Raw genomic sequence first — 14,625 nt, forward strand, 5'->3', positions numbered from 1 at the left:
AGATGTTTATCAAGGCTGTCATTTGATAGGAGTCATGATGTGCTGTTCTGTGTTAGTTTGCAGATGTTCATCATCTCCGTGTGTATCTCCAAGGTCAGGCAGTAGAGAATTATGTCGGGCAGTGAGTGCAGCATCCAGGCTGACAACAGAAAGCTTGGGCGGTGTCCAGGCAGAGTGACACCTCCCCCTGTCACCTCAGCTCTGCAGGGGACTCATGTTGGGTACACCCCTTTCTAGAAGGTGCCTCCTGGTGTATAATTAGGAGACTGGCCATGCTACATCAGAATTAAACTTTGTTAGAAAGTCGTTAGTAGTGCCTACAGACTAAAGTGCACTAACAAGGCCTCCTCCTCTGTTATCAGGATGGAAAACCGATGAGCTGTAATTTTATTCCTTTGGATATAAAATTAGACCTTTGGGAAGACTTACCAGCAAGCTTTCAACTAAAACAGACTCGCTCACAGGTAAGAAGAGTGTGAAATGATACAGTTGCATTTATTTGAAATAATATTTAGCAATTTTAAAGGTCATTTTAGTTTAATGAAACAAACCTTATGACTGTTGCAGATTCAGATTGCAGGCTGTGTTTTTATCCCTCCAGACAGTGTCTATTATTTCCACCAGTGCTAAGAATAAATGTGGCATCTGTTTCCTTGATGAGTGATCACACCTGGCCTGGCTGTGAGGACAGACTCATCCTCACATCTTTTCACTCTCATTCATGGGATTAGCAGCTGTGACACATCTGTCAGAATCACACTTTGTCTTCTAAGGTTAAATTCTAACAATGGGTTTGCTCATTTTTGTTTTTAACCCTGGAAGTCAGCTGTATCCTGCTGATAGGAAGAGGTAGCAGTGAGCTATTTTATAGATAGATAGATAGATAGATAGATAGATAGATAGATAGATAGACAGACAGACAGACAGACAGACAGATAGATAGAAAACCAAAGCCAGTGAACCAGTTACCCACAATTGATTGATAAAGAACAATTGTGATAACCCTCCATTTATTGCTGGCTTTTGTCTTGTGGTGTCTGAGGCATGTAGTACCGTGTGATCATGGGAAGTTGCACCATCCCCTGCCACCCCTGCAGGGTCTGCTTCGCTGAAGCCAGCTTTTCTGGGGCTGCTGCAGAGGTCTATACTTCTACCCTGTTTGGGTCTCTGTGAGTACATTCTCGCTGTTGGTACCTGTGTGTTCAGAGAATATGCTGGGCTGCTGAAGTGCCTTTAGAGACTCTGGATGAAAGGGCGTAGGCAATTTATATCATGAGAGATGTGTCAAGTTGAAGAAAGACAAACTATAGGACTCAACCTGTGTAAGGATGCTGTAAGACATTGATTTCCTCATGTTGTAAATAACCTGACTTTCAAAGGGAGGTACAAGGAGAACTGTTAACTCTTCATCATTTCTCTTCTTCTACCAGATTTTGAGGTTTGTCCGAGAGTGGAACGGTCTGACTGCCATGAAGCAGAGGATGATCAGGAAAAGTGGGCAGCTATTCTGTAGTCCAATCCTGGCCTTGGAAGAGATCACAAAACAACAGGCCAAAGAGAACAGTGTTAAAAGGTAAGGGTGGCCTTCTTGTAGTATATTGCTTCCCAAGACTGTTTTTTTTCTTCATTTTTTTTAATTTAAATTAGAAACAAGCTTGCTTCACATGTCAATCCCAGGTCCCTCCCCTCCTCCCCAGCACCCCCATGACTTTTTCTATAGACTGATTCCATTTCTAATCCCTGCATGTATTATTGTAAGCATCTGAGGCATCTTGTGGAACCACTAAGGAAATTTTAGTAAGTTGGGGAAATCATGCCGAGGACAGTTGGTTGATAGAGTGCTTGCCTGGTATCCCTTTGTAGCACTGGATAAGCCAGCTGTGGGGTACATTCTTGTAATTTCATACCTGAGGAAGCGGAAGTGTGAGGATCAGGAATTCAAGGTCATTTTCAGCTGTATGAGGAGTTCAAAGCTAGTCTAGGCAACATTAGACCTTGTTTTAAGGGAAGGAGGGAGGGAAAAAGAATTATACTTAAAATAATAGTTACAGCATTTCATAGCAACATAGTTATATATGTAGTGAATTTGGTCAGATCTGCTGGAAGACATCAGATTGTCTTAATTTTGCTTATAGGGAATCCTACATTAACAGAGGCCAGAGACAGGGGTTGGTGTACCTGCAACCTACTGAGCCTGGGGCAGTTAGCACAGAGAGACTCAGAGCATGCCCTGCGTCTCCATCTGACATGCAGCAGGGGGTTGGTCCTATTGTAACACACCACCATGTTTCCAGAAGTAGAAAATAACTGTCAGGTCCACGGTTGGAAAATCAAGGTTAATTGTGGCACATTTTTAGTATCATCTTCCATCTTCACCAAAAGTCTATGTCTAACCCCCGTATGTGGCATTGTAAGCATCTGTGTCTTCCTTCAGTGACTTTCTCTGTGGTCATAAACCCTGGTTCTCTTGGTGTGGAAGGAAGAGTGTCAGGAGAAGTTGCCAGCTGCTCTGTAGTAAAGTTCTTTCTGTGAAGGAAATCACAGTGACAAACCTACCTACTACACCTTCCTGTGTAAGTCTATGTTGCATCAGTAAACAAGGCACTGGAGGGGTTGCTTAGTGGTCACGTGCACTTGCAGCTCTTGCAGAGGACCTGGGTTTGGTTCCCAGCACCCGCATAACAACTTACAGCCATCCGTAACTCCAGTTCAAGGGGATCTAGTTCCTCCCCCCATAGGGGAGATCCCCTCCATAGGCACCTCCTCCTCCATAGGCACCATGTTCCCAGAGGTGGAAGACAGCTGCCCTAAGGGTCACAATGGAGACATTTTAGATGATCACAACTACAGAACATACCTAAGGACCGCCTTATTTAAGGAGTCAGCCATTGGAACAGAAGGAGAATGAGGAAAACTGTTACCAGGCTTCATCTAAACACCTTGGTGACCATTGGATGGAGGAAGAGAGAGGGAAGTCTTTCGGGTCTTTGCAGTCATAGAGGGGACAGCTCAGCACTGGCACCCTGCGCTGGAGCCTCACCGAGTGGCAGTTGTAGGAGGAAGGGTGAAGGGTGTGTCCACAGAGCAGTGAGGAGGACCAGGCTGAGTGGCGAGCCCTGCCTGAGGCAGCGTTAGACTCCTAGTCTCTCTCCCCTTGTCATCCTACTGGATTATTTTTTAGAGAAAGTTGACTTAAGAACCTCTTAGAAACCCTCAGCCCGTGGGCATGAAGGGAGATGCAGGCACGCACAGGGAGGGTTCACTTCTTTAACACATTAGATGGCAGCCTGGAGACATGGCTCAGGGTGTAAGTGGCTTGTTGAAGACCAAAGTTCATATCCCCAGCACTCAGATATGAGCTGAGTTGATGCAGCAGTCAACTCAGGAGAGAGACAGGGTCCTTTAGGCAAGTTGACTAGCTAGATTAGCCAAATTAGTGAACTCCAGATTCAGCAAGAGACCCTGTTTTGGTAATGTGGTAAGTGATCCGGCAGCAAGACACCTGATATCAACCCTTGGCCTCCACGGGCACCCAAATGCATTCACACTTTCATACATAGATTCACACACACATTCTCTCTCTCTCTCTCTCTCTCTCTCTCTCTCTCTCTCTCTCTCTCTCTCTCTCTCTCTCTGTCTATCTATCTCTATATCTATCTCTGTCTCTGTCTTTCTCCCTGTCTCTGAATGTCTCAAGAAGAGCAACAAAAAAGACATAAGCACTAAATTTGGGATTCCTGAAAAAGTGGTCAGATGTCCCACAAGATTACAGCTGCCGCAAACATTCCCAGCAGTAGCCGGCCTTATCTAAGCTGAGGTCTTGCAGCCAGCGTCCAGGTAACTCAGTCTACGATGACTGGAAATAACCAAGACCAGAAACCATTGCATTGGTTCCTGAGTGGGTTCCGTTTCTCAGAACTGATTGAGTGGATGCCCTGTTATGTCTGATCCTTTCCCAGCAGGTCAGCACCCTAGAGCCCAGGATTACATCCATCACTATGAGCCACTTCCCAAAGCACACACTTCTTTTAAAAATGTCTGTCCTGGGGGCTGGAGAGATGGCTCAAAGGTCAAGAGCATTGGCTGTTCTTTCAAAAGGTCCTAAGTTCAATTCCCAGCAATCACATGGTGGCTTATAACAGTCTATAGTGAGATCTGATGCCCTCTTCTGCATACATGCAGATAGAATACTCATATACTTAAAATAAATCTTTAGAAAAAATGTTTAAGTGTTTATCTTCTGCTGGAATCCTATGCAGACACTGGTTTTGTGGGTAACTGTGAAGACTCCTTTTGTTTGCCAAAATTGAGGTTTACCATAACCCTTTTGGGAGCTGGCATACTTCCATGAATATCTGCAAGACACAATGAAAAATGGAATATTGGCAACTTGACACTAAGTCTTAAAAGATATCATTTACCTTCTTTGGGGTCAATCGTTTTCTTGTAGTTTCAAAATACTTACATTTAAACCTTTTACATGAAAGCAAGTGGTTGTTTTCAGTTTTTAACTCTGACTAGATGGCCAAGACTCTCGAGTCTCTGCTTCCCATCACACATAGGAGCCCTGGGAGTTCAGATGCCTGCTACCCTGTTATTCTTAGTGGCATTGCTGTGCTACCGAGAATATGAGGGCAAGCATGCTCTGCACTGGTGGAGCCCTGTACTGCTGTACTGCAGAAGAGAACAGCCTGTCAGGTTTACCCCAACACACAGCAGCCAAGACTTTTGTTGTTGTCTTTTGTTTTGTCAAGACAGGGTCTCACGGAATTATTTGGCTGTCCTGGAACTCACTACATAATCCAGGCTGGCCTCAAACTCACAGTGATCCACCACTTCTGCCTCCTGTGTGCTGGGATTAAAGGCGCTAAACCCAGCTCAAAGCAGCGGAGACTTTTAACCTGGAATTAAACGTTCTAGTTCTGGGTATTTAGTATGTATATGTGTTTCTGTTTCGTGTGTGTGTGTGTGTGTGTGTGTGTGTGTGTGTGTGTAGTACATGTACACATGTATGTATGTGCATATGGTGATGTCAGGAATATCCTTGGTTGATTTTCCATCTTTTTCACTGAGACATGTCTCTCAAACCCACAGCTTACTATATGGCAAGCTTCTGAGACAGAACTGCAGGTGGGCTGCCACACCCATCTGGCATTTACATGGGTTCTTGTGCATTCAAACCCTGGTTCTCACATTTGCTCATCAAGCACTTAAACTGCTGGACCATCACCCTAATCCCTATATATACAGTTCATGTGTAAAAATACAGTGGAGGGCCGGAGAGATCGTTCAGGGGTTAAGAGCACTGGCTGCTCTTCAAGAAGACCCAGGTTCAGTTCCCAGTACCTACAGAGCAGCTCAGGACAGTCTGTAATTCCAGCTCCAGGGGACCAGATGCCTTCTGATTCCCACATGCTTGCACCAGGCACACAAGTAGTGCACAGATGTGTGTGCAGACAAAACAGCCATACACACAAACCAAAGTATTTTTGGAGACCCGTGTCCTCTTTAGACTTTAGGGCATTTTTAAAACGTGGCGGGTATAAATGTATGCTGTTGCCTGATAGCCTACTAATCAGAAACTGAGTACATAGATTATTTTGTGGTTCATCCTCCACATAGTGGAGTGTCATGGAACCATTACAATAAATAGAGAGGGCTGGACAGATGGGTCAGTGAGTAAAGAGACCCTGCTGTGTGAGCATGAAGGCCAGTGTTCAAATCCCCATCACCCATGTTAAAAAACAAAACAAAAAGCTGAGCATATTTAAATGCATGTGGAATTTAAAATATCTCCAGTAAGGGTAAACTAGCCTCGAAACTGGGTCGTGCTAATTATAAAAAATTAATTGGGTAATTTGCATTTCATCTACCTAATTCCCCCTTCACCTTTAATTGAATTATTTTCTTTCTTACTTCCAGCATCTTCACCAGGTGTATTACTGATAGTGCATGAGAGGGTCTGGTTCCCACACCCAAAGGGCTTTGTTCTGCTAAGTCTGTGGCGAGTGAAGGGGCTGCTGCTTTGGGCAGAAACCCCGAGCTTATAGGAGATCCAGTTGAGCTCAGTTAACAAACGAATCACTTTACACAAAACCCGTGCAGTGTTGGAGCGAGGAGGTGACTTGCTGGGGCCTCCAAGAGAAGTTCAGAAGAGGAGGGGTACACTTGGAACGTTTCTGTGCAGCTGGAGAGGCAGTTCCCTTAAGGCTGTCAGTCGTGCGTGTATTTGATCGTTTCTTATGCCCACATCTGCTCTTTTCTTCCCCCAAATTTTGAAAATTTCTGTATTCTAGTTTTCTTGCTACAGAAAAAGACCCAGCAATAGTAACTTGGACAGGAAAGGATTTGTTCGGCTTCTACTCCCAGGTCACACCCCATCTACGAGGGAAGTTGGCTTGAGAACTCGAGGGAGGAACCATGAGGCTTGCTGCCTGCCTGTTAGCTGTCTGGTCACTCTGTCCGTGTTCATGCTAGCTGTCTTACACAATGTGGGGCCATATATCTGGCCAGGGAATGGTGCCACCCACAGTGGGCTGGGACCTCCTACACTAATGAGCTATCACGGTAGTCGCCCACAGGCTAAGCAGATCTAGGTAATTACTCAACTAGACTGTGTTTAGTTGGCAATTAAAAATCATGAATGACTCTTGATTTTCTTGGAGAAGCGAATATTGTGACAACTGATTTGGAGCAAAGATAAGCGTTTCCCATATAACAAATAGCAGCCAGAAGGGCGAGCACATTTCCAGACTTCATGGTCAGCAGAGGAAGCATAATTGCATCTTGCTTTTGCTTCCTTACCTTTGCCAGGATCACAGTGAACAATGTATTGGCAACCCAGTGTGGTCTGGCTACAGGCTCGGTGGTAAAGGCATTTGCCACCGAACCTGTGTTAGGAGAAAACCAATCCTGACTTGTAACAGAGAGAAGGGGAGAGGGATTATTATTTTTAAAAGATTTAAGGGGCTATAAAGCTAACTCAGTGGTTAATAGTGCTTGATACTTAGGAGGATCTGGGTTTGATTTCTAGAATCCACCATTGGGCAGCTCCTAAGTGCTTATCACTCTGTTTCAGGGGGAATCTGATGCCCTCTTCTGGCCTTTATCGGTACTGCTGTCTCTGTCTCTGTCTCTGTATCTGTCTCTCTGTCTCTCTCTCTCTCTCTCCCCCTCCCTCCCCTCTTTCTCTCTCTCCCCCCTCCATCTCTTTCCCATTGTGTGTGTACATACATACATGTGCACACACAATTTTAAAATTGTAAGAATTTTCTAAAAATACAGAAAATAACTGAGTAGCACACATTTTTAATACCAGCACTTCAGAAGCAGAGGCAGACAGATCTCTCCATGTTCAAGGCCAGCTTGGTCTACATAGGGAGTGCAGGCCAGCCAAGACTACAAAATGTGACTCAAAACAGGAAAGGATAGAAACCTTTTCTTCTTATGTCCATACTCACTCCCATTCCCCTCTCTTGTCCCCTCCTGCTGACCTCTTCCTCTTCCCAGCTCGTCTCACACTTCTGCTTCCACACCTTTGTGTGTGTGGCCTGTGAACTCACTCAGGGCTGCTGACAGGGACATGGCTGAGGACTTAATTACCGGAGCATGAACACCTCACCAGGGGCTACACACTGAGCATGTCTCTCCCTCCCCAGAAACCCCTGCATGAGAAAAATATATCTGACGTCTAATTGTTCTAGATACATCACTAAAGAAGATGTTGCCACGGCCTCCATGAATAAGGCGAAAGCTGATGGCGGCCATATCCGTCTGATCACCAGGGAGTCCAGGCCACAAGACCCTTCTACAAAGTAAGTGTTCCATGATTCGTACACATAGTAAAGAATACGCTTCAAGCTTACACACCAGTTTCTGTGCTAACAGCCTCCATGGTGTGACCACTTCAGAGGTCACAAAACAGTGTCATGATTCAGTGGCTTTTTAGGCCTTCTAACAACCCTCAGAGGCCCATGAGCTCATCACCATAGACATTAGAGAAAAGGAATGCCCCAAACCAGGAGTCTATGTGACCTGCCCCAAGCCTGGGGACAGATGCCAGGAGACCTGAGCTCTGTCTCCAGCCTGGCACTGTTCCGGTGGCATCAGCCCAGCCTGCTTGGGGTCTGATCAGGTGAGCACTTGGCATGTTGTACTCTACTTCTAATGTTTATCTGACCAACTTGAAGTTTACCTGGAGAAACCTGATAATTAACAAGTGTTCTGTTCTAGTCCGTCACTTGGGCTGTAACAGTCCTTTTGCCCTGTAAGGCAGCCAAGAAACAGGAAGAATCCATAGTGCTTGAGGCTGAGGAGGTGTTTGGGCCAGTCAAGTGAGGGGCAACATAGCCACTAGGGTTCCAGAGAGTTCACACTAGTCTGAATGGGCATTTCAAGTGCCTGTCATTGACTAGCATAGGCTGATGTCTGTGCTCAGTGGGGAGGCATTCCAGTGCCTGAAAGGGGTTGCTCGTGTCAAATTACCTTTTATAGCATGGCTTGTCTCAAGTTGGTTAGACTATGGGGAGCTGAGCACAGCTATTTCGCCTCCTGACTGAACACCAGATCTGAAGTGTCTCTACAGAGCAATGGCCCAGCTTCATTACTTACCTGCACAGTGTCTTGTTCAATTGTAGACAGCTTGACAGAGCCTGTGTCCCGTGTCTGAGTCCCTGCCCAGCTGGCCTCACTGTGGAGCCATCCTCATCCAAAGGCTACATTCAGGCTGTGGATAAGGAAGGGAGGCCGCTCTGTCTCCGCTGCCAGCATCCCACTTGCCAGCCTGAGCAAGGCTCCAAAGCCAGCGCCTGGGACTCACGGTTCTGCTCCCTAAGATGCCAGGAGGAATTCTGGATCCGATCCAATAACAGTTACCTGAGGGCCCAGGTGTTTGCAACAGAACATGGTGTGTGTCAGCTATGCAGTGTGAATGCACACGAACTATTTCTTCGAGTCAGAGATGCTCCTAAAAGTCAGAGGAAGAATCTTCTAGATGCCGCCTGGACTGCAAAGCTCCCATTGGAGCAGGTATGTCATGGCATGTCAGGGGCAGGGGTGCAGTCAGTAGTGAATGCCCATTGACGCTGTCAGTTTCTAGCCTTGTGAAAATATGTACCCAGGGAGAGAGAAAAGAACCACATGCCATCCCCAGCGTTAGCGGTCACCATCTTTGCTGTTGACGTCCATCTGTCTCTCGCTTGGTTCAGTCAGCTCATGTTCGTTACGCATCTCGTGGGTAAAGCCTGCCTGCCTCCCTTCTCTCCACGCCTGCCTCCCTCCTCCCTCTCTCCTTTGTTCTCCTCTCCCTCCTTCCTTCTTCCCTCCTCCCCCTTCCTTCCTGTCTTTCCCTTCTTTCCGACTCCCTTCCTTCCTCCCTTCCTGTCTCTCTTACCTTGCCCTCCTCATTCCCATCCCTTCCTCTTGCTTTCCCTCCCTGCTCCTCCCTCTCTCTTCTCTCAGCTCTTCCTCTCTTAAAATATAATGACACCACAAACAAATACAGCCAACAGAATGATAACTCCTCAATTATAGTAGGCACGTGTTTGCTTTTCAAGGTTGTCTCATTCATTGTGTTCAAATTGGGATCAAAGCATGTCTTTGTTTTGGACGTAATGCCATTCGTGCCTTGTTTCGTCTCTAGCCCCTCCCTTTTTTACAGGGTTGATTAGGGAAAGAACAGGGTCGTTTCCTCATTCTGTGTGTCTCGCTGTATCCGCACGGTGTCCCCTGACATGTTTTCCTGTCCCGACAGCTGCCTGAGTTGTGGCTATACGGCCTTGGGATGTGCTTGGATTCTGATTCTGTTTTAAGAGGTTATGTGGTGAGACACAGCGGCAAACAGACACTGAGCTGCTTCCAGTATGTTCGTATCTTAGGATGGGGCTTAAGGAGGTAACCCCAAAATGCAGCTCACAGTGAAAAGGAAACTCCACTTTAATAAAAGTTTATGGCCATTTATTGTCCTAGCACATTTATCAGTATTCACTTAGCTTTCAAAGCACAATCAGATGTCTGATCTTCTGAGAAAAATTATTCTAAGTTTCCAGCTAAAGGAAAATGTTTCATTTTGTGGTGTGCTTCATCAAAAAAAGGGTCACCCAAACAATCCCTGCCCACTAAAACATCAGAGGGATTCCTGTCACTTAAACAAATTATATATTTTTAACTAGGTGTGGTGGCACAAGCCTTTAATCCCAGCACTAGGGAGGCAAAGGTCAACCTGGTCTACACAGTTTCAGGATAGCCAGGGCTACATAATGAGACTAAAATTAATTAAGAAACAAATTATATATTTTAGTTTACCTGCTACATTGTGATAGAATTAGCTAACATTCACTTCTAAAAGATGAATTAATGTGTCTCTTGGATCTAGAGAAACACATGATGTCTCTAACAGTATTCCTGAGATTTCCCTTGGTCTGATTGATGAGGGAGAAACTGCACCCTCAGGAGGGTGTCAGACAAGCTCCCATGTTGCCTGCTGCCTGGGCATTCGGGCTTCCTGAAGATGTGTGGTGAAAGTGGCTTGTCTGGGGCTGTAGCAGTCACGTTAGACATCACATCCAGGAGTGCTGAGGGAAGAAGCCGGGGGGTGGGGGGTGAGGGGTGAGGGGGCACCACCTGCACAGGAGTCTTTCATGGGGCACATTCAGCATGTCGAGAGCTCTGCCGCACGTTTACCAAAGAAATAAAGACGTCTTCTGGATCGCTGAGTCTGTCAGTTAGAGATGCTCTGAGAGAAAAAATTGGCTGCAAAAGGCAGACAAATGGAGTCTTTTCTTCTAAGAGTATGCCATTTAGAATGACATTTCTAGTTACTTCTAAAGCTCAATCTGTTCCTCCTAACAGAAGGCAGAAAGTTCAGTACAGAGGAGAGAAAGGCAAGCAGCGACAAAAGTCAGCAAGACAAAGTCACTGCACCATCTTGCTACCGGGAACACTCGGGGGGTCAACTCCATTGGTCAGGTCACTGGTCCAGCCCAGAGTCCTACACATTTCTCAAAAGTGCCTTCTTTACAAATGTGCAGTTTGACCAGCATCATCTACTAAACAGGTTGTCCTTTCTTCCAGGGTGTATGTTTGACACCTGTCCTAGCTAGGTTTCTATTGCAGTGAAGAGACACCATGACCACAGCGACTCTTACAGAGAAGAACATTTAACTGGGGCTGGCTGACACTTCAGAAATTTAGTCCATTGTTGTCATGGCAGGAAACATGGTGGTGTGCAGGCAGGCATGGTGCTGGAGAGGAAGCCAAGAGTCCTACATCTCGATCCACAGGCAGATGGAGACTGTGGGTCACTCTGGGGATAGCTTGAGCACATGAGACCTCAAAGCCTGGCCCCAAAGTGACACACTATCTCCAACAAGGCTACACTTCCTAACAGTGTCACTCCCTATGGGCTGAGCATTCAGACACACCAGTCTATGGGGGCCGTTCCCGTTCAAACCACCACAACACTGTCAAAAGTTACGGGTCCATGGTGTATGGGTTTGTTTCTGGGTCCTCGGGTATCTTTTTTTGTGCCAGCAGTATACTGTCTTTGTCACTTTGAGGTCAGGAATATGATGCCTCTACTTGTGTTTCTTTCTGATTCGGAGTTGAAATTATCATGGCTTCCTATGGCCAGCATTCATAAAATTAATTGTAATTTCTTTCTTATCCCAGACTAAAAAATAAAAACATCTTACATACTAATCTCTGATGCTTAAACAGCTGCAGCACCCTAGTGCACGCTGGTGTTACTCTCTCAGGTAAAATGTTCAGTCATATCTCATTATAGGATAGGGGATCGCAGGCTAAGTGTGTGTGTGTGTAGACTGGCCTAGATACTGGCTGTTTTAAGCAACTATCTTCGTTTCTTCCAAATATGCAAGGTACAGAAGTTTGTTCAGGAGATTTCATGCCATGCCAGTCCATGAACCTAGGAAGTTGTCTGGTAAATAACAAAGTTCTGGCCAGAGCTGGGAATGCAACAGTAGAGGGCGTGCCTGGCACCTGTGGAAGCCTGGGTGCCAGGCCCAGCACTGCGTGAACCCAGCAAGGTGCTGCATGCTGTAATCCCAGCACTTGGAAGTGGAAGAGGAAGGTCAAGAGATCAGGGTCATCCTTGGCTACATGGTTAGTTTGATCCCAGCCTAGGATACTAGAGATCTTACCTAGAAAATACCAAATAAAACATTGTGGGCGATAGACAGTGTTAGTCTGCCATTGATATAGGAACAATGAATGGTTATTTACTTATTAATATTGAGAAGCTTTTAATTTCCAATCTGTTCTTATTTTCTTACTTTTGGCTTCATAAATATACCAAGCATCTTAAAGGGTCAAAAAACAACCAATTCACCCCCCCCCAAACTGTCAGGAGCCCTGATGTCTTATATTTGGTTTAAGGTTTTCCAAATATGTTAGGTAACATGGGGAAAAAACTCTTTTAGAAACACATTTTATTGCTTTCAAATTGCTAACCTAGAGTTTTGTGTGTTTTTTTAACTTACAACAACAGCTATAAAAGGCAGCTTAATGTGTTTCTCCCTGTGATTTGCTGTTTACAGGGACTGCACAGTGCACAGCCCGCAGTTCCTATAACAGATCTGCAGAGTTGCTGACTCTGTGTTCTTCCTGCAGCTCAATGAAATGCTGAGAAGCCCAGCAGAAGGCCACTTCTGGCAGGTGGATCACATCAAGCCCGTGTATGAGGGAGGGGGGCAGTGCTCCCTGGACAACCTGCAGACTCTCTGCACGCTGTGCCACAAGGAGGTCAGTGACACTCACACACGTGTGAGTCCAAGCAGCCCTGGGGGCAGTGTGCACACGGGTGGGCAAGGCTGGGCAAGCTTGCAGCCCCACCTGGAGGCAGAATGCTCGGTGCTTCTTTCGTCACTGACACTGGGCTCTGTGGAAGTTCGTCGTCACAGATGCAAGACAGCTGCTACCCTGGTCACTCATCCTCCAGGCAGAGGGTACAGCTCAGAGGGCAGAGTGCTCACTTAACACTCATGGGCCTGGGTTCCCTCCCTGCCCTGCACAAACGTGGGAGGCAAAGCGAGAGGCTCAGAGTGAGACCTAGTCCACGGGCTGTGGGACAGCCAGAGCTGCACAGAAGGAAAAAAAGAAAGTTCTAAGTCAGCCAGACACGGTAGGGCAGCACTTGAGAGGCCGGTGGATCTCTGAGTTCAAGGCTAGCCTGGTCTACATAGTAAACTCCAGGACAGCCAGAGTTAGATAATCAGAGAGTCCGTCTCAACAACAACAACAACAAAAAGAGTCCAAAGCCATTCTTAGCTACATAGTGCATGTGGGGCTGGCTACATGAGGCTATGTGTAAAGGAATAAAAGACCTCACAAAAAGGAATGCCACCTTTCCTATGTTCGTTTGGTTTTTGGATTCTTGTGAAAAACATTTTTAATTATTTATTTTTACTTGCATTGGTGTTCTGCCTGCATGTTTATCTGTATGAGGGTGTCAGATCTGGGAGTTATAGACTGCTGTGAGCTGCCATGTGGGTGCTGGAACTGAACCTCTAGAAGAGCAGTCAGTGTGCTCTTAATCACTGAACCATCCCTCTTAATTTGGACTTAGCAGAAGAATCGGTTCTATCCCATTTAATTTTCTACAGTGTCTTATGTGTTGAATTGGGAATGAATTTTCTGAGCTGGGCCCAGAAAATAAGAAGACAAACTCTGGGAAATTTAGATGTATTATAAGCACTTACTTAGATGAGGAGATTCATGGCTTCACTTAGTCCACAAATGCAAGATTCATAGTCTTCTGGGCAGTGAGACATTCCTACAAGAATCCGTTTTCTCCTGATACCACTAACTTAGGATCTCAGGACACTTGCCAGAGCTGCAGGGACTCTGCCTGTAGCATGGAGCACCTCCTGTAGGCTAAGTACTACACATGTGGCTAATGTACATTCTCCAGACTACAGTAAAGCATCTTCCCCCTAACCAGAACCTGCATCTGTTGACTTCTAGAGAACTGCCCAACAAGCCAAGGAAAGGATTCAGGCGAAACGGCGCTCCCTGGCATTGAAGCACGGGTCAGACATCACTCGGTTTCTGGTGAAGAAGTAGACAGAGGTGTAAACAGAGCAAATGACTTACAGGTAGAAGGGTTTGACATTTCATGTCTGTCTAGTGTTTTGAGTGAAAAGTCTTTAAACATAATAAAGAAGTAAGACTTAGATTTTGTGCTAAGTACTCCTCGTGTTAGCAGGACCTGAGGTGTGACGGGAAGCATTTCTGTGGTCTTGTGGGCTTCATGCAGATTGCCAATCATGTTTCAGCAAGATTTTGTTCAGCTTTTGCGTCCCCGGCACACCTTCCCCACTTCATTGTGCATAGATAACATGTGATAAATAGATCCCAGTCACGTAACAGTTGCTTCTTGATTAGTGTTGGTTCTGAATTGTGTGGTGTAAATAGAACATTCCAGAAAAGTCAGGGAACCTTTGGATGCAAGCCATCATTCTATGGAATTCTGGGCAGACCATGACCAGCCTGCTTCCTGTACAAGAAGCCCCACAACAGGGTTGGGTGTGTGTTTGGGATGTCGCCTCCTTCTGGGCCAATTATCTTTGTTGAAAAGATACTTTTGTAAATAAACTAATTGTGACCGTG

General features: G+C 45.8%; 1 protein-coding gene across 6 annotated transcripts in view; it reads left to right on the top strand.

Moving 5' to 3' along the window:
• Zranb3 (zinc finger RANBP2-type containing 3) overlaps positions 1–14,625 on the top strand; it is a 143,183-nt gene extending 128,558 nt beyond the window's left edge. For 5 of the 6 annotated variants that reach the window (XM_021232882.2, XM_013120402.3, XM_040738326.1 and 2 more), the window contains 6 exons: positions 363–464; positions 1,431–1,573; positions 7,704–7,814; positions 8,637–9,027; positions 12,628–12,759; positions 13,981–14,625. In XM_021232882.2, the coding sequence (XP_021088541.2) occupies positions 363–464; positions 1,431–1,573; positions 7,704–7,814; positions 8,637–9,027; positions 12,628–12,759; positions 13,981–14,079 (978 nt within the window). In that variant the 3' untranslated portion in view covers positions 14,080–14,625. Of the gene's footprint in view, positions 1–362; positions 465–1,430; positions 1,574–7,703; positions 7,815–8,636; positions 9,028–11,667; positions 11,754–12,627; positions 12,760–13,980 lie in introns of those variants that run through there. The other variant, XR_005874039.1, reaches the window with a different exon arrangement.

The sequence above is a fragment of the Mesocricetus auratus genome, unplaced genomic scaffold, assembly GCF_017639785.1.
Source record: "Mesocricetus auratus isolate SY011 unplaced genomic scaffold, BCM_Maur_2.0 Super-Scaffold_100676, whole genome shotgun sequence".
Taxonomy (NCBI): Eukaryota; Metazoa; Chordata; class Mammalia; order Rodentia; family Cricetidae; genus Mesocricetus; species Mesocricetus auratus.